This window comes from Candoia aspera, chromosome 2 (genome assembly GCF_035149785.1).
Source record: "Candoia aspera isolate rCanAsp1 chromosome 2, rCanAsp1.hap2, whole genome shotgun sequence".
NCBI lineage: Eukaryota > Metazoa > Chordata > Lepidosauria > Squamata > Boidae > Candoia > Candoia aspera.
The window spans coordinates 5895996-5923254 of record NC_086154.1 but is presented as its reverse complement, the minus strand read 5'-3'; the positions used below and the strand labels follow the sequence as shown (position 1 = coordinate 5923254).

The 27259-nt window shown below is 41.9% G+C and overlaps 1 protein-coding gene across 3 annotated transcripts; it reads left to right on the top strand.

The window, feature by feature from the left end:
* Nucleotides 1-657: 657 nt before the first annotated feature.
* On the top strand, nucleotides 658-26646 carry LOC134491932 (zinc finger protein 420-like). 3 transcript variants are annotated; one of them, XM_063296018.1, is made up of 4 exons: nucleotides 658-722; nucleotides 3322-3454; nucleotides 7766-9751; nucleotides 24763-26646. In XM_063296018.1, exons 1-4 carry the CDS (start codon nucleotides 672-674, stop codon nucleotides 26403-26405), a joined length of 3813 nt encoding a protein of 1270 aa, XP_063152088.1. In that variant the 5' UTR covers nucleotides 658-671; the 3' UTR covers nucleotides 26406-26646. The 3 variants fall into 3 exon arrangements, with proteins under 3 accessions (XP_063152088.1, XP_063152086.1, XP_063152087.1); XM_063296017.1 differs by lacking the exons at nucleotides 658-722; nucleotides 3322-3454; nucleotides 7766-9751 and adding exons at nucleotides 17392-17504; nucleotides 17654-17721; nucleotides 20820-20946 and having other exon boundaries at nucleotides 24205-26646; XM_063296016.1 differs by lacking the exon at nucleotides 24763-26646 and having other exon boundaries at nucleotides 3322-3448; nucleotides 7766-13170.
* Nucleotides 26647-27259: the final 613 nt, after the last annotated feature.

Sequence of the window (27259 nt, the reverse complement as noted above, 5' to 3'; positions counted from 1 at the left end):
GCTTCCTGCTGAGCCAGGCGGAGGCGGAGCGAGGGCAGCGGGTGAGTGCGGGGCCGGGGCCCCTGGAGGAGGCCCGTCCCTCCTTCGTTGACCCCTCGCCCGCCTCGAAAGCAGCTTCTAGCAATGGGGGAGCCTTCTGTTTCCCTCCCTTTTCAGCCACATATTTCTGTCTGCCCGTCCGGATTATTCCACAGGAGGACGGGGAATCCCAAGGGTATCTGCACCTCCACTTGCCCCATCTTGGGGGGTTGGAAGGGGGTTGGATTTAAGATGGCCCAGCTTTGGAGGCAGAGGAGAATCCCCTCCTTCCAATGTTCAGTTGTTTTAACTTCTGTTCTTCTTTGGTCCTGGCTGTTATTGCAGATGCAGGAGCCGCTGAGGAAGGAGGTTGTGGTGCCTCCTGAAGGCAGGGAAGCTCTCCCTGGTCCCTCTTTGGAGCAGCTGTGGGGAAGGATCTCTGAGGAGGATCCAGCTGGGGTCCCGCTGCCACGTAAGTGAAGGTTGGTTCTGAGGCAGTGAAGCCTGAGGTGCTTTCATTCCTGTGCTGCTTCTACACAGAATTCTGGGCTGGCATTAATTGATAGTGCTTCCCTTAGCTGACTCACTCAGCTTGCAAACATTTTCTCTCTTTCTTTCCTTTTATCTCAGCCACAGGCAATGGAAGACTGTTAATGGAAACTGCTGAAACATCTTCTCTTTGTGGTGGAGCTGCAACAGCTCAGGTAGGGGAGCTTCATCAAAAGAGGGAAACCTTTGTGGGTGCTGGTTTCTAACGAGATTCAGTGCAGAGTCTGTTAAGGCAATCACATGTTGGATCTGGAATTGGCTTGGTCCCACTTTCAAGATGGTTGTTTAACCACAATCTACAGAACAGTATTCTTGAGAAATCTAATTCATTCATGGAAACAGTTGAGTGTTTAAGTTTCTTGTTCCTGCAGTAGTTTACAGTACTTTATTTTAAAATAAATCCTTTGCTGTCTAAGGCATGTGCACGAAGAAGAATTAGCTAGCATGAAATGAAAGCAACGAGCCATTTTTAATTTATACACTTTTATTACATTAGTAGGATTAATTAACATAATGTGTTAATAAACCAAAACAATTAAATTACAATAAGAATCGATTAGCATTAAACATATACATGAGTACATCAGATATATGTATACACACACGCACACATGCATACATACATACAGTCAGGACCAGAAATACTGGAACAAGGATAACGGTTTTGGCGTTTGGCCTCTGTACACCACCACAATGAAGGTGAAAGGAAACACACCCAGATGGGAGCGAAGTCGGGACTTTCAGCTGTCATTCAAGGGGTTTGACAAAAGTGGGGCACTAACCATTCAGGAAGTACAGGCAGTGGCATACACACACACACACCATTGGCAGCTCATAAGTAATGGAGCAAACCAACATCATTACAGACATAAGGATCGCCTTTAATACCTGGATGGCAATCCTTTGCAGTCAGTGACTGCCTGAAGTCTGGAACCCATGGACATGACCAAATGCTGAGTTTTCTCCCTTGAGATGCTTTGCCAGGCCTTTACTGCAGCTGCCTTCAGCTGCTGCGTGTTTGTGGGTCTTTCTGCCTTCAGTCTTGTCTTCAGTAAGTGAAAAGCATGCTCTGTTGGGCTGAGATCAGGTGACTGACTTGGCCATTGAAGAACATCCTGCTTCTTTGCCTTGAGAAACTCTTGGGTAGCTTTTGCTGTATGTTTTGGGTCATTATCCATCTGCAATATGAAGCGGCGTCCTATCAGTTTGGCAGCATGTGGCTCAATCTGAGCAGAAAGTATAGCCCTGTATGCTTCAGAATTCATCCTGCTGCTTTTATCAGCAGTCAGGTCATCAATAAACACCAGTGACCCAGTTCCATTGGCAGCCATACATGCCCATGCCATAACACTGCCTCCACCACGTTGACAGATGATGTGGTATGCTTTGGATCATGAGCTGTTCCTTTCCTTCTCCATACTTTTCTCTTCACATCATTCTGGTGCAAGTTAATTTTGGTTTCATCAGTCCAAAGAATCTTATTCCAGAACCGGACAGGCTTTTTTAGGTATTTGCTGGCGAAGTCTAATCTGGCCTTTCTGTTCTTGAGCGTTACCAGTGGTTTGCACCTTGTTGTGAAGCCTCTGTATTTACATTCATAAAGCCGTCTCTTGACTGTAGATGTTGACAGTGACATGCCTACCTCCTCAAGAGTGTTCTTGACCTGGCTAGATGTTGTGAAAGGGTTCTTCTTCACTGTGAACAGAATTCTGCGGTCATCCACTTTAATTGTTTTCCATGGTCTTCCAGGCTTTTGCTGTTGCTGAGCTTGCCAGTTCCTTCTTTTTCAGGATGTTCCAAACTATTGTATTGGCCACTCCCAGTATTTTTGCTATCTCTCTGATGGGTTTATTTTGTTTTCTCAAGCCTAATGATGGCCTCCTTCACTCGCATGGACACCTCTTTGGACCTCATGTTGAGAGTTCCAGTGAACAGCTACCAAATGCAAATGTAACACTCAGAACCACCTCCAGCCTTTTCTCTGTTTGATTGGTCATGGGGTACCCAGGAAACAGGCCACACCTGGCCGTGAAGCTGCTTGTCAGCCATTCATTCCATTACTTATGAGCCACCAATGATGGGTGTGTGTGTATGCCACTGGCTGTACTTCCTGAATGGTTAGTGCCCCACTTTTGTCAAATGCCTTGAATGACAGCTGGAAGTCCTGACTTTGCTCCCATCTGGGTGTGTTTCCTTTCAACTTAAATGTGGTGGTGTACAGAGGCCAAATGCCAAAACAGTTATCTTTGTTCCAATATTTCTGGTCCTGACTGTACTGTATATGTGTGTGTGTGTATGTGTATGTATGTGTATATGTGTGTGTGTGTATGAGATGACTGCTTCTGCAAAAAGAATATCTTAGAAAGGGTATAAAAAAATGAAAGTTTTCATACAGAAGCGTATCAGACAAATTCACTTAATTCTGAAGATGAATTGTGTCATGAAGAAATTCCAATCATGTAGGTGGAACACCGCTGACCTGAGCACTTCTATGGCTCCATTTTCGACCAAGGAAAGGATCTCCAAGAGGCTGCATTGTTAAATTCCAACCTAGATGTCCAGTTCCATCTGTGTGCACTTGTAAACATTTCCAAGGTGTAGGGTACCTTTGGTGAGGCAGCTATAAACCCCGGTAGTATATCATTACCAAAGAAGAGCATTTTTTCTTTTGCAAAACTTTGCTTTTAAGATATACGAAATCTGGGAGAGAACTTCCTGGGACCTCTGTTCAGGAACATTTCCTTTGACTTTCAGGGCTTGGTGTCCTTTGAGGAAGTGGCTGTGCATTTCACGGAGGAGGAGTGGGCTCTGCTGGATTCCAGCCAGAGAGCCTTACATGGGGAAGTGATGATGGAGAATTCTAGGAATGTGGCTACTCTGGGTAAGGGTAAGGGCCCGCTTTGCTCTGCATTGAATTGATTGTGGAAAGTATTTTGTTGTCATAAAACAGCACCTGCCTAGAATAAGAACACTAATATATTTATATTTATATTTATATTATATTATATTATATTATATTATTATTTATTTTTTGAAAGTCCTGAGTAAGTGAAGAATTTGGTAGATGACTCACAGGATTGTTTCTCATTTAAGCTTCTGAGGAAGTTCTTTAGTGAAGATGACAGTTTCTCTCTAACCTGATCAAGAGCAGATAAACTGAACAGCTTTAAGTGAGGAAGATACTGCCCGGTATGTCTCTGATGTCTGTTCCTTGCAACCACCCTATTTCCTCGGTTGCCTAATAACCAGTGGCAGTTCTCTTCCTGGCTGCTGGTCAAAGGGCCCTCTTTTGGCTCTGGGTAAATCAGGTGTTAACTCCCTGTAGGACTGAGAACAAGTGGCATTTTTTCCCTGAGTGCTTCAGCCCAAGACAGTTCTTTAGACAGTTGTTAAAAAAGATGCTGTTTTGAAACCTGGGATGATTTCAAGAAGCTACGTAGCTTTGAATCCAGTTAGTACTTAAAAGATGTCACACAGCTATGTGTAAACAAATTCATATTTTAACATTCCTGCAGTGATACCATACGCATCGGCAGTTTAGCATCTTTTCAGCATTCTCATACATTTAAGGCTTCCTTTCATCAATTTATAACAACCTTTCTCAACGTTTTGACCCCGGAGGAACTCTTGAAATATTTTTCAGGCCTTGGGGAACCTGTGCACATTCAGGCTCAAATATAGGCCAGAAGTTACAAAATTATTATATTTGTTTCATGGGTAGACCTGTATATATGCATTAACAGCGTTCTTAAACTAAAAATAAAGAATGAAGCTTACTTTAATATGAAGTTGTCTGAATTTAAAATAATTTTTAAATCGTGATTTCCCAGGGAACCCCTAGTGACCTCTTGTGGAACTCTAGGGTTCTACAGAACCCTGGTTAAGAAACCCTGATTTATAGCATTCAGTTCAATTCCCCTCTTTGACATATCATTATCATTCTTCTACCAGTCTCTAAAATACTTCTTCCAGAATCCCCGTTTCAGTTTTATTCTTAATTCACACTGCTGGAGCTAGCCAGTGGTGAAAATGGCCCATTGAGGCAATTGGTCTCCTGCTGAGCCAGCTTCTTTGATAATTTTTGCCATTGATAATTGGCTGAAATTCTGTAAAGTGGCTAGATCTGAGAGAAAAAGAGGTCTAAGAAAGGGAATTTGCAAAAAGGTAGAGGAATGGTAGTTTGCATGGATGAACTGAAAGAAGTTGATGTGGCACCTCAGTTTAATAACACAGTTATTGTTCAAGCAAATCAATGAGAAAGCTGACAGGAGGTCAGAAGTTGCGGTCATGTGAGGTCCTTGCCTTACAACCACATTGTCCTCACTTAACGGCCACAGCTGGAACTACCATTGCTAAGTGGCGTGGCCATGTGATGTTTCGCTGAATAACATTTTGCTTAGTGATGGAAATTCCAGCCCCAATTAGAGTCATTAGGTGAGGACTACCTGTACTGGGTCTTGGAGGATTTTGTAAGACGTCTGGAGTCGTCTTGAGTGGGCAGCCATAGCAAATCAAATAAATGCTGCAAATCAGAATCAAATTGGTGACAACCTAAGTGTTTAAGGAATTGCAGAGTTAATGCAAAGGCATAGGTTTCTTGGTATTTGGGAACTGTGAACCTTTAAGAAAAGGCATTACATATTATATAGGTAGGCATCAATCTAAATCAAGAATATATTATATTTGGGTTTCAAAAAGATATTCAGATCAATTTGCAGCAAGGAGAAATTGCACCAATATGTTATTCTGGACTGTGCTTTTGACATTTTAATTCTAGATTTTATATAATTCACAAATGAAAAAAATAATCACTAACAACAAGGAGGGACACCATGAAGGCAAAAAAAAAGAGATGGTGTTAGCTAAATAAGCAGAATCAAAAAGAAATATACCCAAAAGGTGAATGCATTATATATACCGAAAATAAGAATTCATGGATAAAATATATTAGAACAGGATCAGCAGATATACATATACTTGAAAGGGAGACCAACTTGGAGACCAAGATGCCATCCAACTTTTATTTTTAAAGCAATAATATTATGAATTTGACAATAAGAACACAAAACAATTCCCAAATGAGCTTTAAAGAATGAAGGAAAAAAGATACATTAAAGAAAAGAAGATAATATAGGTCACTTTGTTACTATGACTAAAAGTATTTGTAAAAAGGATCTAGAATTCTTTAGAGTTATACACCTCTGCAAGCACAACAGAAAAAAATATTTCAATAAATTGAATCTTCCTCTGATTTTGCGGCAGGCTCTTATGTGTACTTTTTTTCATTCACAGCCTCATTCATATCATTCCATCAGTTATACTTCCTCCTGCTTCCCATTAGCATAACTCCTCACACTATTTTGCAATAAAAGTGGGGATTGGCCCCATCTCTACTGGCCTTTTATAAGGTCTTGAAAACCTGGCTTTGTGCTTGAGCCTTGGGCCCTGGGTAGGGATTAGAGACCGTCTCATGGTTGTATGGATGAGCCTTTCTCAACTTTTTGACCCTGGAGGAACCCTTAAAATATTTTTCAGGCCTCAGAGAATCCCTGCACATTTAGGTCAGATAGAGGCCAGAAGTTACAAATTACTATATTCGTTTCATGTCTAGGCCTGTAGATATGCATTAACAGTGTTCTTAAATACTGAAAATAAAGAATGAAACTTACTTCTTTAATGTGAAGTTGCCCGAATTTGAAATAATTTTTAAAATAAATTGTGATCTCCCACGAAACCCCTAGTGACCTCTTGCAGAACCCTAGAGTTCCATGGAACCCTGGTTGAGAAACCCTGGGTTAGATCATGTCTGGTTGCTGTGTGTTTTTATTTTTATTTTTATTTTATGTTATGTATTTTGTGTTTTTATTTGTTTTATTGTAAGTTGCCTAGAGTCACGTAAAAGTGAGATAGGCTGCTATATAAATAAATAAATATAATTCCTCAGTCTGTTCTGAAGGAGCAGTTTTCGTATCCTCTTTCTTTACCTCCGTTTTCTAAAAGTAGTTGTATATTGTTGTTTATTCGTTTAGTCGCTTCTGACTCTTCATGACTTCATGGACCAGCCCACGCCAGAGCTTCCTGTCGGTCGTCAACACCCCCAGCTCCCCCAGGGACGAGTCCGTCACCTCTAGAATATCATCCGTCCATCTTGCCCTTGGTCGGCCCCTCTTCCTTTTGCCTTCCACTCTCCACAGCATCAGCATCTTCTCCAAGCTGTCCTGTCTTCTCATTATGTGGCCAAAGTATTTCAGGTTTGCCTTTAATATCATTCCCTCCAGTGAGCAGTCTGGCTTTATTTCCTGGAGGATGGACTGGTTTGATCTTCTTGCAGTCCAAGGCACTCTCAGAATTTTCCTCCAACACCACAGTTCAAAAGCATCTATCTTTCTTCTCTCAGCCTTCCTTATGGTCCAGCTCTCGCAGCCATATGTTACTACAGGGAACACCATTGCTTTAACTATGCGGACCTTTGTTGTCAGTGTGATGTCTCTGCTCTTAACTATTTTCTCGAGATTTGTCATTGCTCTTCTCCCAAGGATTAAGCGTCTTCTGATTTCCTGACTGCAGTCAGCATCTGCAGTAATCTTTGCACCTAGGAATACAAAGTCTTTCACTGCTTCTACATTTTCTCCCTCTATTTGCCAGTTATCAATCAAGCTGGTTGCCATAATCTTGGTTTTTTTGAGGTTTAGCTGCAAGCCAGCTTTTGCACTTTCTTCTTTCACCTTCATCATAAGGCTCCTCAGTTCCTCTTCACTTTCAGCCATCAAAGTGGTATCATCTGCATATCTGAGATTGTTAATGTTTCTTCCAGAGATTTTAACTCCAGCCTTGGATTCCTCAAGCCCAGCTTGTTGCATGATGTGTTCTGCATACAAGTTGAATAGGTAGGGTGAGAGTATACAGCCCTGTCGTACTCCTTTCCCATAATGGCCCCTTACTCCCGATTATTCAGTCTTTGGACAAACAAAGAGCAGATTTTCTTCACAAGGAAAAAACAGAAATACCTCATAAAATTAAGTAGCAAATAGTCCAAAAGAATATCAGAGGCACTACCATAAATAAAATAGAAGTGTGGTTTCTTCTAGGTATACAAGAGGTACTCAGTGAAACCTTGGATATGCAGTAATATAACAGTTGCAGCATTTTTCTTTGATGAATGTAGTGATTAACTTTTTCTTTTCTTTTTTCAAACCAGCTTATAGGCACGAGCATGAGAATTACAAGGAGCCCAGTGTAATGCTATTACAAATTATCAAGTCTGAAGAAGGGATGCTTGGAAATCAAAAGACATCACAAAGGAGTAAGAAAAGTTGCATAATGAATGGAGGGATGAACTCTTCTCCTGGATATAATGAACTCCATGACTTCCCAACTCTGCTAGTTCACCAACTAGAAGAAAAAGGAAAATATATTGGATGTGGTGAAAGAGACAAAGAGACATCTGATTTCACTAAACATTGTACAACCCAGACTAAAGAGGAACAATACGAATATCAAGAGGATGGGCGTATCAGTCATACCTCCTCTCTTAATTTACATCACCAATCATATCTCAAAGAGACACCATATACATTTATAAATTGTGGAGAAAGTTTCAATTTGAGCACTCATCTTATTTCTCATAAAAATGAAAAACGGTATGAGTATGAAGAGGGTTCCAGTAAGAAAAAGTTGCTTATTTTACCTGCAGATACTCCCCCAAGGGAGAAACCATATAAATGCCTGCAGTGTGGAAAGGCCTTCACTCAGAGATGTAAACTTATTATACATGAAAGGATCCACACAGGGGAGAAACCATATGTATGCCTAGTATGTGGAAAGACCTTCACTCAGAGATGTAAACTAATCATACATGAAAGGATCCATACAGGGGAGAAACCATATGTATGCCTGGTGTGTGGAAGAAGATTCAATCAGAGTGGTCACCTTACAAGACATAAAAGAACCCACACTGGGGAGAAACCATATGCATGCCTGAAGTGTGGAAGGAAGTTCAGTGAAAGTTCAAGCCTTGTGATGCATGTAAGAAGCCACACAGGGGAGAAACCATATATGTGTACAGAATGTGGAAAGAGCTTCCGTCAGAACAGTGTCTTTGTTTGCCATAAAAGGGTCCACACTGGAGAAAAACCATACAAATGCCTGGAGTGTGGAAAGAGCTTCAGTCAGAATAGTAGCCTTTTGAAACATAAAAGAATTCACACAGGGGAAAAACCATATCAGTGCCTGGAGTGTGGAAAGAGCTTCAGTGTACGTTCGGATCTTACATATCATAGAAAAATGCACACGGGGGAGAAATCATATAAGTGTTTGGAATGTGGAAAGAGCTTCAATTGCAGCCGTTATTTTATTCGCCATAAAAAGATCCACACGGGAGACAAACCATACAAATGCACAGAGTGCGGAAAGAGCTTCAGTCAGAACAGTCACCTAATCAAACATAAAAGAATTCACACGGGGGAGAAGCCGTATCAATGCCTGGAGTGTGGAAAGAGTTTTAGTGCAGCCTTGCACCTTACATATCATAGAAGAATGCATACAGGGGAAAAACCATATAAGTGCCAGGAATGTGGAAAGAGCTTCAACTGCAGCAGTTATTTTATTTGCCATAAAAGGATTCACACAGGAGAGAAACCGTATAAATGCCTGGAGTGTGGAAAGAGATTCAATAGGAGTAGTCATCTTGCTTATCATAAAAGGATGCATACAGGAGAGAAACCATATAAATGCACAGAGTGTGGAAAGAGCTTTTCATATAACAATGGTCTTAGATATCATCAAAGAATCCACACTGGGGAGAAACCATATACATGCTTGAAGTGTGGAAGGAAGTTCAGTGCAAGTGCAAACCTTATGATGCATATAAGAATCCACACCGGGGAGAAACCATATAAATGTACAGAGTGTGGAAAGAGCTTCCGTCAGAACAGTGTCTTTATTTGCCATAAAAGGATCCACACTGGAGAAAAACCATACAAATGCACGGAGTGTGGAAAGAATTTCCGTCAGAACAGTAACCTTATCATACATAAAATAATTCACACAGGAGAGAAACCATACAAATGCACAGAGTGTGGAAAGAGTTTCAGTCACAAAAGTCACCTCACGAGACATAAAAAAATACACACAGGAGAGAAACCCTGTAAGTGCACAGATTGTGGAAAGAGCTTCAGTCGGAATAGTCACCTTATGAAACATAAAGGAATCCACACAAGAGAGAAACCATAACTTGGAAGCTTTCATCACAAGTGTTTTCTTCTCATAAAGGGACCTACAAGGGAAAAACAATAGAAATATGTGGACTGAGAGTAAAGTTCAGTTGCAAGAGTAGCATTATCAAACCTAAAGGAATCCATATGGGAGAACCATAAAAACGCCTGAAGTGTGGAAATAAATTCAAAAGGAGCACTGCATTTATTTCTCATAAGAGGTCCTATTGTTGGGGGAAATGCCTGGATTGCATAGAAACTCTGAATACCAAGACTGGCTGATTATTATTATTATTATTATTATTATTATTATTATTATTATTATTAAAAAAACAGGAGAAAATATGTGAGTTTGGATGAGCTACATGAGCTCTAAATGTGCGATGTGTAGAAAGACGATATCCGTTCATTATAAAAAGTATATCCAGGAATGGAGCAAAGATACTGTTTTAATAAGAACTGTCGTCTTATGTCTCAGAGAGGTTCCACTTGGGAGAGGAACTTTGTAAATGAGTGGAACATAGAAAGGGTAGTGATGGCTGAAATTTAAGGTGGCCCTGACAAAGAACAGCGTCCATTTGTTACTTGAAAAAGAATCTTAACCATTGCCAAGTAGTATTTCTGATCTGTTAACCCAGCATGTGAAGCCATATTTCTTTGAATGTGACGCACATAAAAGAGGTGAAGGGTTTTGATCATGCTGCGTGGATACCATTTTGATCCTCTACAGGTACCCCTTGAGCTGAGCTTGACTTCTTACAACTTTCTCTATTCGGTTGTTCTCAACATTATTACCAACCAATTTGAAATTTTTTAATGATTTTTTTTTCTTCCAGCCTGCAGTGTTAATGTTTCAGGTGATCCAAGTCTTGTGGCCCAGCTTAGCTTCCGAGATCAGCCTGGCTTGGTAACTGCTATCACTTGTTGAAGCATAAGAGGTCCTAAATATACACTTACAAACATTTTCTATGAGAAAAGGAAAAGTATTGGTAAGAAAATGTGTTGAATATCTGAAAGAGGAGAAAAGATTCAAAGAGCCCCAAAGAGGAGGTGGAGGAGTTATTTTTGTTATGGTTGGTTGCATAGTCAGTCAGATGCTTAGATTTGGCATTTTTATCTACCTATCGAGTCCTTCCCAAGAACCTAGGACAGGCAGATATTGTTGTTTGATGGTGTTAAAGGTATCGTTGCAGGATGTAAGCTGTTCCAAGTAAAGCTGCCCTTTGCAATTGATTGATGGTGATTTTGTCAGTGCCGGTGGTGTTCATGTGCTCCAGATGTTTTGGAATTGCACCCAAGGTACCTATTACTATTGGTACTATCTTTGCCACAGTCGTTCTATTTGTAGGTTTTTGTTTTTGTAGTTTTCTCCAGTTCTTTCTCTTCTGTTGTCTCCGGGTATTGCAATGTCCACTATCCAGACTTCTTTGTCTTTCTTATCAACAATTGTTAAGTCTGGGGTGTTGTGTGCCAGATACTTCTCTGTTTGAATTCTAAAGTCCCAGAGCACTTTGGCTCCTTTGTTTTCTATTACTTTGCCTACTTTGTGCTGCCACCAGTTCTTGCTTGCAGGCAACCGGTATTTCTTGCAGGTTTATTATTATTATTTAATTAATCCTCTGTGAACTTTATTTTATTTTTTTATTTTCTATCCTGCCTTTATAATCTGTAACTCAAGGTGGCGAACAGACCTAATATTCCTTCCTCCTATTTCCTCCACAACAACAACCCTGTGAGGTGGGTTGGGCTGCAAGAGAGAGACTGGCCCATGGTCACCCAGCTGGCTTTCATGCCTAAGGCAGGACTACAACTCTCAGTCTCCTGGTTTCTAGCCCGTTGCTTTAACCACTAGACCACTTTTATATTTGGACACCTCAAGACAGCAAACATACCCAATACTCTGTCTCCTATTTTATCCACAACAATTCTGTGAGGAGGGTTGGGCCGAGAGAGGGTGATTGGCCCAAAGTCACCCAAATGTTCAGGCTGAAAATAACCTAAAGTTGGCAAAGTATATTCAGAAAAAATACTTATAAAGGAAAATAACCCATCAGTGTGCCAGGTGTTCTATGGATTTGGCCAAAAAAACGATAACTGAATTTTTATTTTGCCTCAGTCGTTTTCACCAAGGAAGTATGAGTCCATCCCCACACTGTTAGACCAAACCTCAAGTATTTCCCCAATTTAAGAGATTCAACCTGGGACTGTTGTATTGGAGGCCAACAGGGTTTATCAGAGAGCTCAAGATAAATTCCATGAAAACAGATTGAAGCAGGTGGGAATATTTAATCTTGTAAAAAAGTCAACTAAGAGGGATATAAAAGCCCTGACGAAGCATTTGATGACGTGTCCCATAGAAGAAAGGAAAGGCTTGTCACAGATTGTCCCACATTACAGAATAAGTGTGGCAGAATCTGGTTGAAAAATAAAAAATGTCATTATGATAATAGAGGTGAAACTGTCAAATAATAATTCCTCAAAAACAGGAACACACTTCCTCTTCTCTAAAAGCCCACTATTAGCCAACTCTGTAAAAAGGTTGTTATAGCCTTGTCTCTTAATTTAAGAAGAATAAAATATTCGGGATTTTTTTCCCTTTCCTAAGGAGCACACTATTTTCTCCTGCTGTATCTTTTGTCAGTAAAAGTGTAGATGAATTTCCCTGTTTTTTTATTCTGCATCTCCAGATAGAGGTGAGTTGCTTCAAATTAGTATTGTGTTTTTCCCCATTTTTCAAAGATGTGTAAAGGTGGAACATGGAATGTGAAAAGAATGAAACCACATTCTTAGAAACTTGAAACAGAATGAAGAGGGAGTACACTGAACTAAGCAAACTGAATTGGACCAGGAAGGGCCACTTCAAATCCAATGATCATGTGAAATACTATTCAGAGCATGAAACCATCCAAAGCAATGGAGTGGGCACAATACTCAGAAAGGACTTTGCTGACTCTGTGCTTGTCCATAATTCATTAAACAAGATCCATCATTGTTTCCCAGCCAGCAAAAGCCACACAGTCAGCACCTCAGATACACGGCTGCTGCCCAGTGTTGCTTTGACATTCCTTGGTTTGCCTTTGGGAGTTCCTCTGCTCCTGAACTTTTTATGTTCCCTCACACTCTGAGAAGTGTGCTAGTCATTACTCTTTCATTGCCTGACTGCATTCCTCAGAGGTGTTCTCCCCTCTTCAGACCAAGTACCATTTGCTGTGGGAGGAAGGAGAGCTGCCCCTGTTTTGCAGGAAGGAAAGTAGCCATGATTGAAAAGCTCAAACAGGATCTTCCTGACTGAGGCAGGGATGTCTCTTGTGTATCATAAGGAGAGTCCCCACAAGTTCTTCCTCTTTGGTTTCATTCTCTAGGAGTAGGGATAAGGTGCTGGGAGGGTGGGGAGAGGCTGGGGAAAAAATGGGGAAAAAAATCTCTCTGCCTGATGTCTTCTTGTGTAGATTTATCTATTGGAGATTCTTTTTAGTCCTTGTGTATTGAGCATTTCCTTGTATTTATCTCCTTTGCCAATGATTGCTTTATATGTAAGTACTTCAAGTTAAAAAAAATAAAAGCTGTATCGTTATTTGTTTATTCCTATTATAATTTCAAAGGAAAAAAGATACAGATTTAAAACAATATAGAAAATATAGTAAAAAGGAGGAAGGGGGGAAAAAAACAGTATGAGCAGTAAAATACAGGTTGATAACTAAGAAGTCTTGAATAACCAGCAGATCTAAAGTATATGTCTAATAAATTCTAATAGACCATTAATGACTTAAGGTACTTTTCGTAGTCAACTTCTAGTCAAGACATGTATGTATGTATGTATGTATTTTCTATCCTGCCTTCATTGTTTTTATAAATAACTCAAGGCAGCAAACATACTTAATACTCCTTGCTCTTCCTATTTTCCCCACAACAGCAACCCTGTGAGGTGAGATGGGCTGAGAGAGAAGGACTGGCCCAAGGTCACCCAGCTGGCTTTCATGCCTAAGGCGGGACTAGAACTCTCTGTCTCCTGATTTCTAGCCTGTTGCCTTAACCACTAGACCAAACTGGCTCTATTAAACTAAAAATACTTAATTAGCAGAATGGTGTTCCTATGGGGAAGTCCTATAAAAACCAGTACAGGGGGCAATGATATATAACATCTGTCTCTCTGCTTGGACAACTTAAGGGAAGATGGCTGTAGATACCATTTGGATAGGCTAAGGATGTAGTGGGAAAAGCAAAAGGAAGCTCCAGATGAGTCACCATGGTCATTTCCAGAGGTCCTGGTGGTCAGTAGCAGGTCTGGTGTCTGGGTAGAGCAGAAGGCAGCTTTACCCTCCAGAGAGCTCAGAAAAGGTGTTTGACAACCTTCTATGATAGGACTATTGAGTTAACCTCTCTGTCTGGGTTCACTCAGTGAAAATGAACCAGTTGCATTGTCCTTGGTCCAACTTGGGACTGAGGAGAGACTCAGTGGTGGTGATCTCAAACCCACAACTGAGAGTCCAGCCAGATCTTTAAGGCCCAGAGTCTCCTGGTACTGCAGTGACCACTCAAGAAACCATGGGTTCAGTCTGGCTGTGACTTATACTAACTGTGGCTTAGCAGAATGTGTGACCCCAGGCTACATGGTTCATATGGAGCAGCTACTGATTTTCCCCAAGAAAAAAGAAGTGGCTTGGAAGATCTACTCTGAATACAGAGGAGATGGAGAGGGCAGCTGTCTTGTGCCCGTCTCCTGATTCAGAGCTCCTATCCAGAGGCATCTGCAGGGCCGCTGTGAGTCCAAGGAGTCCAGTATTTGGTTACACACATCCTCCTTCCCCGTTTTGGAAATAGAACCGCTTTTGCCCTTCTCTAGTCCTCTGGTTTATACTTGCTCTCCATGATTTCTCGAGGGTCACAGCAGAGTTAAAACTTTATTTAAAAGACAGGTTTTTGAAGAGAGGCTGGATGAACCATGATATGATAAAGAGATAAAGTAGATATTAAGGTCTGTGAAGTGTGAACCTCTTGGCTTTTGCAAGTTATTTTCTCAGAAATACTTGGCAGGGAGCTTTTTTCTGAGCCTGCTCCTCAGTGAAGAGCCCAGCTTCCATACCATCCTGGCCCTCATGTTGAAACTGCTACTGCTGATCAAACGTCCAAGTGCAGTGGTTTTACTGCCATCCCCATTTGAGGCAGATGTTAGAGCAAGTGTTTGATCCTGTGCTTTCCAGGAACAGTTTGGGGCAAAGTGCGATAGGCCAAGCTTTATACCAATTATTAAATAAACTATGGCTTAGCACTGTGGGAATTTTATTCAGCTTCTCTGCATCTTTATTATTCCAGTGAAAGTAAACACTTGAGTTGTTTATTCATTCAGTTGCTTCCGACTCTTCGTGACTTCATGGACCAGCCCACGCCAGAGCTTCCTGTCAGTCGTTAACACCTCCAGCTCCCCCAGGGAAGAGTCTGTCACCTCTAGAATATCATCCATCCACCCTGCCCTTGGTCGGCCCCTCTTCCTTTTGCCCTCCACTCTCCCTAGCATCAGCATCTTCTCCAGGATGTCCTGTCTTTTCATTATGTGGCCAAAGTATTTCAGGTTTGCCTTTAATATTCCCTCAAGTGAGCAGTCTGGCTTGATTTCCTGGAGGATGGACTGGTTTGATCTTCTTGCAGTCCAAGGCACTCTCAGAATTTTCCTCTTAACACCACAGTTCCAAAGCATCTATCTTCCTTCTCTCAGCCTTCCTTATGGCCCAGCTCTCGCAGCCATATGTTACTACTGGGAAAGGAAAAAAGGAGCCATTGGCTTAAATGAGCCCTAAATGGGTCTTTTCCTCTCCGCTGCATGTTTGACAGAAAGAAGAGATGAAAACGCTCTGGGATCTCTTGAACGATCCCCAGGAAGAACTGGGGAATCCACAAAGTTGATGGTTGCACACATTGCGGTTCCAGGAGCTTCCTCTCTTCAAAGTGGGACGGAGCATGCGCGAGAAAGCTTTGCCAGCTGTTGCCTCCTGCGGAAAAGAGGGAGGAGGAGGAGGAAACCGGGGACCTTTTAAAGGGGGGGCGGGGGCCGGCCGGCGCGCTGCCTCTCTAGGAAGAAGCGCTCTCTCGCCCGCCGCCCGAGGCCCCGGGAGTGGGAGGGGAGCCGCGGGTGAGTTGCCGCTGTGCTTCCCGGAGCGAGACCGGGAGAAGCGCGACCCCGCCTGCCCGGGAGGCCCCCTTTCCCGGGAAAGCCGGGGAGGAGGTGAGTAGTGGCGTCCCCAAGACGGGGAAGCCACGCGCGGGCAGGGCGAGGTGCCGCCCGGCCGGTCCCGCTCCGCTCGCCTGGAGATCCCCGCTGGGTCTCCTCGGCGCCGGCCGCGATCCGGGGAGCTTGGAAAGCGCCTTCCCCGCCCTCTTGCCCAAGAGGGCGCCTCCCGCGGTGGCGTCTCCCATCTTCTCTCTCTTCGGCGTCTCGGGGTCGGAAGGGCGCTTCTGTACTGGGGCCTGGGAGGAGCGGCTGGGGCTGGCCGTGGGATCGAGTCCGTCCGCTGGGTGAGGGGGCCGGAGGAGCGGAAGGCGAGGCAGCGCTGGGTGGTTTGCCTTGGGTTGGTGGCCCTGGGCGGCATGGTGAGCGGGCGACCCTATCATGGGAACTGATCAGGGATTGCATCTCAGAGGCCTTTCCATCGCTGTGGGATCGCTCAGCCTTTGCTTCAGCCTGTCCTTCCAGCCTAACGTAGAGCGGGAGTTGGAAGCCAATTCCTTTGCATGTTGAGAATCTGCTTGTCCACAGCGAGGCGGCTCAGCGTTGAGAGGCTCTTTGCCAAATGCGGCCAAGAAGGAGAGGAGCTGAATAGACGCCACCGGGGAGGCTTGTCCTGACTGGCCCACAAGATGGACTTGCCACTGACTCAAGGAGGTGGAGCAGCAGAAGGCCCCCCTGCCACTGAGCCCGAAGAGGGAGGGGCGCTGTGGCCTGGAGCCGGGCAGGAGGGCCTCCCTGAGGAGCCCCTCAACTCAGAGGTTCAGCGCTTCCGCAGGTTTTGCTACCAGGAGTCCCAGGGGCCCCGGAAAGTTTGCAGCCGCCTGCAGCAGCTGTGCCGGGAGTGGCTGAAGCCAGAAAGGAGCACCAAAGCTCAGGTGGTGGACCTGGTGATCCTGGAGCAGTTCCTGGCTGTGCTGCCGGCGGAGATGGCGAGCTGGGTGCGGGAGTGCGGCGCGGAGAGCTGTTCCCAGGCGGTGGCCCTGGCCGAGGGCTTCCTGCTGAGCCAGGCGGAGGAGGAGCGAGGGCAGCGGGTGAGTGCGGGGCCGGGGCCCCTGGAGGACCCTGAGAGGAGAACCGTCCTTGCTTTCTTAACCGCTTTGCCCGCCTCAAATGCAGCTTCTAGCAATAGGGGAGTGGTTGGTTTCCCTCCCTTTTCAGCCACAGAGTTCTGTCTGCCCGTCCAGATTATTCCACAGGAGGAAGGGGAATCCCAAGGGTATTTGCACCTCCACTTGCCCCATCTTGGGGGGTTGGAAGGGGGTTGGATTTAAGAAGGTCCAGCTTTGGAGGCAGAGAAGAATCCCCTCCTTCCAATGTTCAGTTGTTTTAACTTCTGTTCTTCTTTGGTCCTGGCTGTTATTTAAGATGCAGGAGCCGCTGAGGAAGGAGGTTGTGGTACCTCCTGAAGGCAGGGAAGCTCTCCCTGGTCCCTCTTTGGAGCAGCTGTGGGGAAGGATCTCTGAGGAGGATCCAGCTGGGGTCCCGCTGCCACGTAAGTGAAGGTTGGTTCTGAGGCAGTGAAGCCTGAGGTGCTTTCATTCCTGTGCTGCTTCTACACAGAATTCTGGGCTGGCATTAATTGATAGTGCTTTCCTTAGCTGACTCAGCCAGCTTCCAAATATTCTGTGACCATCTCCTTTTAACATCACAGGCAATGGAAGGCTGTTGATGGAAACTGCTGAAACATCTCCTTTTTGTGGTGGAGCAGCAACAGCTCAGGTAAGGGAGCTTCATCAGGGCAGGGAAAAATGGGGAGGGGGCATTTTTTTCATGAGATTCAATGCAGAGCTTGTTAAGGAGGTCAAGTGTTGAGATCAGGATTCAGCTTGGTCCCACTTTCAAGATGGTTCTTTAAGCACAACCTAAAGAAGACTAATATTGAGAAGTCTAATTCATTTGGACTTCCGGTGGTGGACTGAACAGGTGCGCCCACGGGCTTAGTGGGCAAAACTGACAACATGGCGGTTTTTTTGGGCTCAGGCAGGTTTTTCCTGAAGCCCAGGAGTGTTTTTCCAGAAAAAAGAAAACACCTGGAATCACCTCATCTGTCCTCTGGACAGCTGCTTGCAGCCAGAAGATTGCAAACAGAATTCGTGTTTGATTGGTAAGAGCCACTGGGAGGCTGGGACATCACCATTTCCAAGTCGCGCTGTAGCCTTAAAGGGACACTAAGACTGGCCACCCCATTTCTAAAGCACCCAATTTATGTTTCTTTTAAGTACGTGTACTCTAAGAGAGGCTTTCTACAGCAAGGAGAAACAGGTTCTCTTGGTGCTTACCTTTATTTTTGGGATCAATTTTTTTAAAAAAATGCTTTTCAAGTTTTGTTTTCCATCCAAATATTAAGGAGGATTGAGAGTAAATAATTGTCTCCCTGTTATTTTTGTACTAAATTTGAAGAAATTAGCATTTTCCTACACATTGAATCGGCTGTTTTGAACTTTTAGTTTTCTGCTTCTACTTTCCCTGGGGAACTGTCTGCATACCTCACTTTTGCTTATGTAAACACATTTCTGAATTCTTTCATATCTTCGATTTTCACTGGTTAGGGTCCTGGGGGCACTGTAATCTACTGCATGAGACATGGAGGGTTTTAAACAGACTTTCTCTGACTTCCAACAAGATTTTAAACAGATTCTTTCTGATTCCTATCAAGTTTTTGTGCAAGACATTCAGGACATTGTGGAAAACATGAGATCTTAAAATGTGTCATCTGGTTGGGGATGTCAAGGATGAAACTGAGGAATTTAACAGTGACAGAAATGTCTCTTCTAAGAGTGAGATTGGGGCTTCTGTTGAAATGCTTGATGAAGATCGGATAGTTGAGTTGATTAAAGCAAGAGATCGAGTTGCAAGCCATAAGTGAAATAGATCTTCTGATGGATTGCCATGGAAAAGAAGGGGTCATTATGTATGGGAGGTCTCCTGAAGAGAAGTCGGAGTTTTTGAGGGGGGCAGTTGGGCTGTTTGGGTTTTTTAAGAAAAAAGCTCTGTGTGCATTGTGGGGATCTGTAAATGCTCTGGTTTATTTTGAAGTGGGGTAAGGGTTTAAGAATATTTATCTGGATTGCTTTTAGGGTTTGGCTGATTTCGTTTATCTTTAATGACTTGGATTAAGATTATTAAGGTATACAGTAATAAAAATAATAAATGTCTGGTTTTGGTTTAATATGGTTAAATTATTAAAATTGTATTAAGTACAATGGCAGACAATTTTATATGTTTTTTAGTTTGATCTTTATTACAGTAGACAGGAATGTATGGAATAGTAGTAGGAAGGAAATAATTAAAGAAATGTCATCTTTGGGGAGTTGATTAGGAGGTGTATATTTTTTTCTTTTCTTTGAATATAAGGGGAAGGAGCAACTATATTTAGTGATTTGTATAATGTGCCAATGGAATGATTTATAGAAATAATGTGATTTTGGTTTAATATAGAGTAAGGGATTGATTATGGAAAACTGTTGTATATCCTTGCTGTTAAAAGTCGGAAATCACCTCTTTTTATAATTTTGAAAAATTTTCTCTTGTGTTTCTACACATCTTTAGTTTTTTCTTTTTTTTTCTTTGTCGTTTTTTGTTTTTCTGTAGCTTTTATCTTTGCTTGAAACTTAATAAAATTCTTATTAAAAAAAAGCTAATTCATTCATGGAAATGGTGAGTATTTAAATATCTTGTGCCTGCAGTAGGTTACACTACTTTCTTTTAAATTAAATCCTCAGGCATGTGGACAAAGAATAGTCACGTAGCTAGAAGTGAATTAAAACTCATTTTTCCAATTACGTTGGATTTTTACAGGACTGCTTCCAACCAGTTGGAAACAATCAAAGCAGTTTATAACAATAAGAATAGTGTTAGCATTAAACATATATGGAAACACATCAGATTAGAAATTAATGTGAAATATGTATTTACTACATAAAAATGGCTGTTGCTGCAAAAATTTTGGGGAGGAAGAGTCTAAAAACAAAATGAAAACTTTCACACAGAAAGGGATCTGACAAAGTCACCTAGGTCTTCCAAGTCTTTTTCCAAGATGAATTGTGCCAGGAAGAAATTGCAACCAGACAGGTCTGAGTCATATCCTCATCAGACAGGTTAGGTGAGGTGTTATTGTTGCCCAGGGAACCTCTGTGACACCATTTTGGACCAGGGGAAGGCTCTCCAAGGTTGCTGTATTGCTGAACTCTAACCTGATGTTGTGATTCCATCTTTGTTCACTTGGCAAAATTTGCCAGCTATAGACCCACCCAATCATGCAGAGAGGGCATGCTACGGACCCTGTCGGTAAGGGAATTCCACTTGGCGGGGTCCAGGAGGTGGGCTTTCTCTGCAGTGGTGCCCGCCCTCTGAAACATTCTGCCCCCGGAGGTGAGACAGGCCCCTTGCTCCCGGCCTTCCAGAAGAATTTGAAGACCTGGTTCTGCCGCCTTGCCTGGGATGGGAAGTGCAATAGTTCTTCCTGTGGTTGGCTGGCGCCGTAGTGACCTCCCTATTGAACGAGATCTTACTGCTCCTTGGCTTTTATATCTATTTATTCTTTAGTTATTGATTGTATTGTAATTTATGTGTTTATTGTTTTAACTGTTAATTTTATTGTAAACCGCCCAGAGTTTCCCTTTTTGGGGAGATGGGCAGTGATAGAAATTTGAAAAATAAATAAATAAATAGTCTGTGGAGAGGCGGCTATAAAACCTGTAGTTACCATATCAGAAAAGAAGCATTTTTTCTTTTGCAAAACTCTGCTTTTAAGGTCTGGAAAATCTGGGAGAGAACTTCCTGGACTTCCGTTGAGGAACATTTCCTTTGACTTTCAGGGCTCATTATCCTTTGAGGAGGTGGCTGTGTATTTCACAGAGGAGGAGTGGACATTGCTGGACCCCAGCCAGAGAGCCTTACACAGGGAAGTCATGCTGGAGAATTCTAGGAATGTGGCCACTCTGGGTAAGGACCTGCTTTGCTCTGGGTTTGGTTAATTGTGGAAAGCCTTCTGTTGTCCTATGCACTCAGAAAGCACTTTTTCTCTAGAGGAAGGACATTCTTTCTCATTTTGTTTTGGTTTGTTTTTATATCATCCTGAATAAATAAATGAAACACAGCAAAGTATTACATAGAATATAAGGATAGAATAGAGTGGGAAGGAGGAAAACCAGGGCTGAGCACAGCATTCCACTATAGTTGACCTAATAAAGCATTTAATTGATCCTCTGTGAACTTTATTTTTTATTTTATATCCCACCTTTATTATTTTTATAAATAACTCAAGGCAGCAAACATATCTAATACTCCTTCTTCCTCTTATTTTCCCCACAACAACAACCCTGTGGGGTGGGTTGGGCTGAGAGAGGGTGACTGGCCCAAGATCACCCAGCCTCCTTTCATGCCTAAGGCAGGACTAGAACTCTCAGTCTCCTGGTTTCTAGCCCGGAGCCTTAACCACTAGAAAGTCTCTGAGGGTTGTGGGGGAGGGTGTAGTTGGTGGAAATAATGGTAGGGTGGAGAAAGAAGCTATAAGGGAGAAAAAAGGATAGTTAATCATAAAATAAAGCCTCCCCTTATTTTTATTTGAAGAATGTTTAATGATACGATAGTCTGGAATTTACTGTTGATGTAAAAAAAGACTGGAGCAGCAAAAATATCATATGACAAAGGGTGAATAATGTAGGACAGTTTTATTTAAATGTTAGGGGTTCAGGGATGTGATAAAAAGAGCTAGAATACAGCTGGTTTTTTAGATGTTTTAAACATGAAAGTTAGACTCAAGGAGAAATAATTTGGTAGATCATTTTGGGGAGGGTCTAATAAGTAGTAACTGTTCTATTTTAAGCTAATACAAGCCTTATGGTAGGAAAAAATCTGATTTTAAAAGAAGACTTATTTTCCTGGAAGAGAAGTTTGATAATAAAATGATAACATTAGCTGATGTATATGTTCTAAATCAGAATCAAATTAGATTTATGAAAAACTAATGAAATTTTTGAATCAGTCTGCTTTAAATAGTGAAGGAAAGAAGATAGGTCACTTAGTTACTACAACTAAAAGTATTTCTAAAAACTATAATTATTTAAAGAATTATACAGCTCTGCAAACACAACAGAAAAAATTAAATATTTCAATAAATTGAATCTTCCTCTGGTTTTGCAGCAGGTCTTATATGCACTTTTTTCATCCACAGCTTCATTCACATCATCATTCCATCAGTTATACCTCCTCCTGCTTCCCATTAGCATAACTCCTCACTCTTTTGTTACATCAATTCCTTTCAATCTGTTCTGAAGGAGCGGTTTCCGTATCCTCTTTCTTTACCTCCACTTTCTAAAAGGAGTTGTATATAAGAGCCATATAAAGTGTAAAAAGCTAAATATATACGTCAGAGACGTAGAAGGCCTAAACTACATAAAAAGCAAGAATCTAAAAAGGAATGGGAGTGTCAGAAGGGTATAGGGCAGCATCTGTATATATTGTATGTGAAAAAGTATATCTGTATTTAATAAGGCAAACCAGGTGCACACTGAGCCTAGCTTATAGTGTTGAGTCCCAAACAGAGCCAGAAGTCACAATCTTGACACATTTGCGGGACTGCTGCAAAGAACCTGATAGTGCTAAATTTTATGGCAGGGTTAATATCTGAGAGCAACAGGGAGGTGAAAAATTGTCCTGTGCGTCCTACATATTTACATAGCAATATTAGGAAGAGACTGATGCAAATGTTTCTATAGTCCGAGCATTGGAGGAGCATGGGCTCTGTTGTTTCTCTACGTCCAGAGTTGGAGGGGCACTGCCGCTCCAAGTAGGGAGTCTTCCTTTATTGACCCTCAAGGACTGCTGAGGGGAAGGCATGCCATTTAATGCTAGAGTGAAGGCCCTTCTGTGCTTAGGGGCATCCAACTTAATTAGGTGTGCCATGGGGGAGGAAGAAGACTTGATGGATTCACTAGCAAGGAAGTTTGGGGCCCTGCATAGGTCAGATTGGTGTTCTGTATCTGTTATGTGCTGTCTGAAAAGTGCTTTGCTCTGATCATGAGCCACGTTATATAGAAGACCTGGGGAGTAGCCCAAGGATGACATTTTTAATGGCCACTGCATGCTTCTACACAGATTGGAAGTCATCATTTGTCATTAATTGGGCATGGCCATGGGGAAAGAAAGATAATCTGACCCAATGGTTGAATATGGGCCACCAGATTCTAGCTTCCACTTTCATGAAACCTGCCTCCAATTGTAAGGTGGCATTAGAGAGACAATTGAGGGTTTGAAGAGGTGCTGTTAAGAAATTTGGATTATGTGAACTGGGAGAAGAGATTCAGCAGGGCACCACAGAGATGCTGTGTTGATGGCTGGGCTTCAAATAACCTGAGACCTGTGGGTATATAATAGCAACCTCTTGTCTTCAGGTATTTAAGGATGACAGATGAACGCTTTGCATTTTCAGCAATGTGGTCCCCATGGGCCGAATGACAGACTATAGCAAAGTATCTGAAACAGAAAACAGGTTCAATCTTGTGGCGATCTATGCTCCGGGAAGAGTTATTGGGCTTTTTTGCAAATGCTGTGACTTTAGTTTTCTGATAATTGAGTTCCAGCCAATTTTCCTTGCAATATTGGGCTAGGGCTCAGTGTTCTTTTAAGACCAAAAGGAATAATTAAAAACATTGCAGCATTGTCTCCATAGAGCAGAACAGAAATTTGTCTTCTACCACGTTTTGAGGAGTGAATGTGTACCTTGTTTGCCTTTTTATATATAGGGACAACAATTGCAAGCCCACAGTCCTTGGGTGTCACTGGTGTTCATGTTGGCAGGTCTTCTATATCTTGACTAGGTAGACTATATAGCGTAAGGCATTCCTGAAATTGTATTTTGTATAATAAATGTGAAGGCATCAGTTGATGTTCTTAATCCCCTCTTCCTCCTGATTATCCAGTCTTCAGGCAACCAAAGAGCAGTGTTTTATCACAAGGAAAAAACAAAAATATCCCATAAGATTAAGTGGAGAATAATCCAAAAGTCATTTGTAATGCCCTGATGAATTTAGGCTAGGTTCATAATTATACACTGTAGGCATTCCTGAAACTATATCTGCTATAATAAATATACAAAGAGGAGTCCAACAAAATCTTGAATATGCAGAAATATTGGATGTAGCATTTTTTTGTAATGAACATCACGATTAACTTTTTTCTTTTTTCTGTTCTTCAAATCAGGTTATGAGCAGGAGCATGAGAGTTACAAGGAGCCCAGCATAGTGCTATTACAAATTATGAAGCCTGAAGAAGGGATGCTTGGAAATCAAGGAGAATCACAAAGGTGTAAGAAAAGGTGCATAACTAATGGAGGGGTGAGAAGCCCTTCTGGATACAGTGAAGTCCATGACCTCCCAACCCAGCAAGTTCACCGAGAAGAAAAGGGAAAATATCTCAGTTGTGGCAAAACAGACAAAGAGACAACTGATCTCAGTAAACATTCTACAACCCAGACTAAAGAGGAACAATATGAATATCAGAAACATGGGCAAAGTATCAATCATACCTCCTCTCTTGCTTTTCATCAAAAATTATATATGAAACAGAAACCATGTACGTTTATAAACTGTGGGAAGAATTTCAGTTTGAGCAGTCACCTTATTTCTGCTAAAGAAGAGAAAACGTATGAGTGTGGAAAGGGTTTTGATAAGAAACAGTTGCTTATTTTATCCCCAAAAATTCCCACAAGGGAGAAACCACATAAATGTCTTCAGTGTGGAAAGAGCTTCACTCAGAGAGGTAACCTTCTCATACATGAAAGGATCCACACAGGGGAGAAACCATATGTATGCTTGGTGTGTGGAAGAAGATTCAGTAAGAGTGGTCACCTTACAAGACATAAAAGAATTCACACAGGAGAGAAACCCTATAAGTGCACAGAATGTGGAAAGAGCTTTAGTGGGAGTGGAAGTTTGATGGTACATAAAAGGCTTCATACTGGAGAGAAACCGTATAAATGCCTGGAGTGTGGAAAGAGCTTCACTCAGAACAGTCACCTTATGAAACATAAAAGAATTCACACAGGGGAGAAGCCATATCAATGCCTGGAGTGTGGAAAGAGTTTCAATGCAAGTTGGCATCTTACATATCATAGAAGAATGCATACAGGGGAAAAACCATATAAGTGCCAGGAATGTGGAAAGAGCTTCAATTGCAGCAGTTATTTTATTTGCCATAAAAGGATTCATACAGGGGAGAAACCATATAAATGCCTGGTCTGTGGAAAGGGTTTCAATAAAAGCAGTCGTCTTACATCTCATAAAAGAATGCACACAGGAGAAAAACCATATAAATGCACAGAGTGTGGAAAGAGTTTTTGTTACAGCAGTGACCTTACATGCCATGAAAGAATCCACACTGGGGAAAAACCATACACGTGCCTGATATGTGGAAGAAACTTCAGGGTAAGTGGAAGCCTTATGAAGCATGTTAGAATCCACACTGGGGAAAAACCATATAAATGTACAGAGTGTGGGAAAAGCTTCAGTTGGAACAGTGTCCTAATTTGTCATAAAAGGATCCACACAGGAGAGAAACCATACAAATGCACAGAGTGTGGAAAGAGCTTCAATCAGAACAGTCACCTTATGAAACATAAAAGAATTCATAGAGGGGAGAAACCTTGTAAGTGTACGGAGTGTGGAAAGAGCTTCAGTCAGAACAGTAACCTTATGCAACATAAAAGAATTCACACAGGAGAAAAACCCTGTAAATGCACAGAGTGTGGAAAGAGCTTCACTCAGTACAGTCACCTTGTGAAACATAAAAGAATTCACACAGGAGAGAAACTGTATAAGTGCACTGAATGTGGAAAGAGCTTTAGTCTGAGAGGTAGTTTTATGAGGCATAAACGCTTACATGCAAGAGAGAAACCATATAAATGCACAGAATGTGGAAAGAGCTTCACTTACAGCAGTCAACTTGCTTGCCATAAAAGGATTCATACAGGGGAGAAACCATATAAATGTCTGGAGTGTGGAAAGAATTTCAATAAAAGTAGTTGCCTTACATACCATAAAAGAGTGCACACAGGAGAGAAACCGTATAAGTGCACAGAATGTGAAAAGAGTTTTAGCCAGAACAGTCACCTTATGAAACATAAACGAATCCATACAGGTGAAAAACCATATAATTGCCTGGAGTGTGGAAAGAGCTTCACTTATAGCAGCCAACTTATTTACCATAAAAGGATTCATACAGGGGAGAAACCGTATAAATGCATGGAGTGTGGAAAAAGTTTCAATGCAAGCTCACATCTTACATATCATAAAAGAGTACACACAGGAGAGAAACCATATGAATGCACAGAGTGCGGAAAGAGCTTCAGTCAGAACAGTAACTTGATGAAACATAAACGAATACACGCAGGAGAGAAACTGTAACTTTCCTATCTCTTATAATGGACCCACATGGGAAAAACAAGAAAAATATGTTGACTGTAGGAAGACGCACACAAGTGTGTCTGAGGTCACTTTACATCCTTATGAAATGTAAAAGAATTTATATAGGAGAATCATAAAAATGCCTGGGGTATGGAAATGTTCCAAAAGTAGCACTGCCCTAACTTTTCATAAATAGATCTGTTTTAGGATATAACCTTATAAATGCCTGGAGTATGCAGAAGGTTTGAATTTCCACAGCACCCTTACTCATGCAAGAAAACACCAGAGAAAACTGTGACAAAAATAGAGTTTGGATTAGGTATGTATATTTTAAATATGCAGAGTGTGCAAAAAGGTTGTTATACATAAAATGATCCAGTTAAATAAGGAAGCGTATCAATGAATGGAATGAAGAAAGAGTTTTAATAGGACTGTCTTCTTACATCCCTGAGAGGATCCAATCAGGAGAAAAACTGCAAAAGTGTGGAACATGGAAAGAGTAGTGAGTGGTTGAAACTTCTTCAATGTAGCCCTGACAAAAAACAGCCTTTTATTATTTGAAAATGAATCATAATCATTACAAATAATAACTTGTTCACGTGATACATAAAGTCATATTGTGAGTAGACTTTGTATGTGACACATAAGAGAAGCTGGAGCTGAGCTTGGCCCCTCATGATTTCCTCCATCCAGTTGCTCAGCAGTATGACAAAACTGGCTTGATTTTTTTGTTTTTGTTTTTTCTTTCATCCTGCACCCCTAATATTCCAGGTGATATTCAAGACCTGGTGGCCCTGCTTAGCTTCTGAGATCAGCCTAGATTGGTAGGTTGCTGTCACATGAGGAACTTGTCA

Bases quoted from the DNA above. Each gene is read 5' to 3' on its own strand.
- LOC134491932 (XM_063296018.1), top strand. From the start codon at position 672: ATGGAAACTGCTGAAACATCTTCTCTTTGTGGTGGAGCTGCAACAGCT. The intron at 723-3,321 runs GTAGGGGAGCTT...TTTGACTTTCAG, and splicing joins GTGGAGCTGCAACAGCTCAG to GGCTTGGTGTCCTTTGAGGA. The intron at 9,752-24,762 runs GTCACCTTATGA...TCACTCAGAGAG, and splicing joins AAAGAGCTTCAGTCGGAATA to GTAACCTTCTCATACATGAA.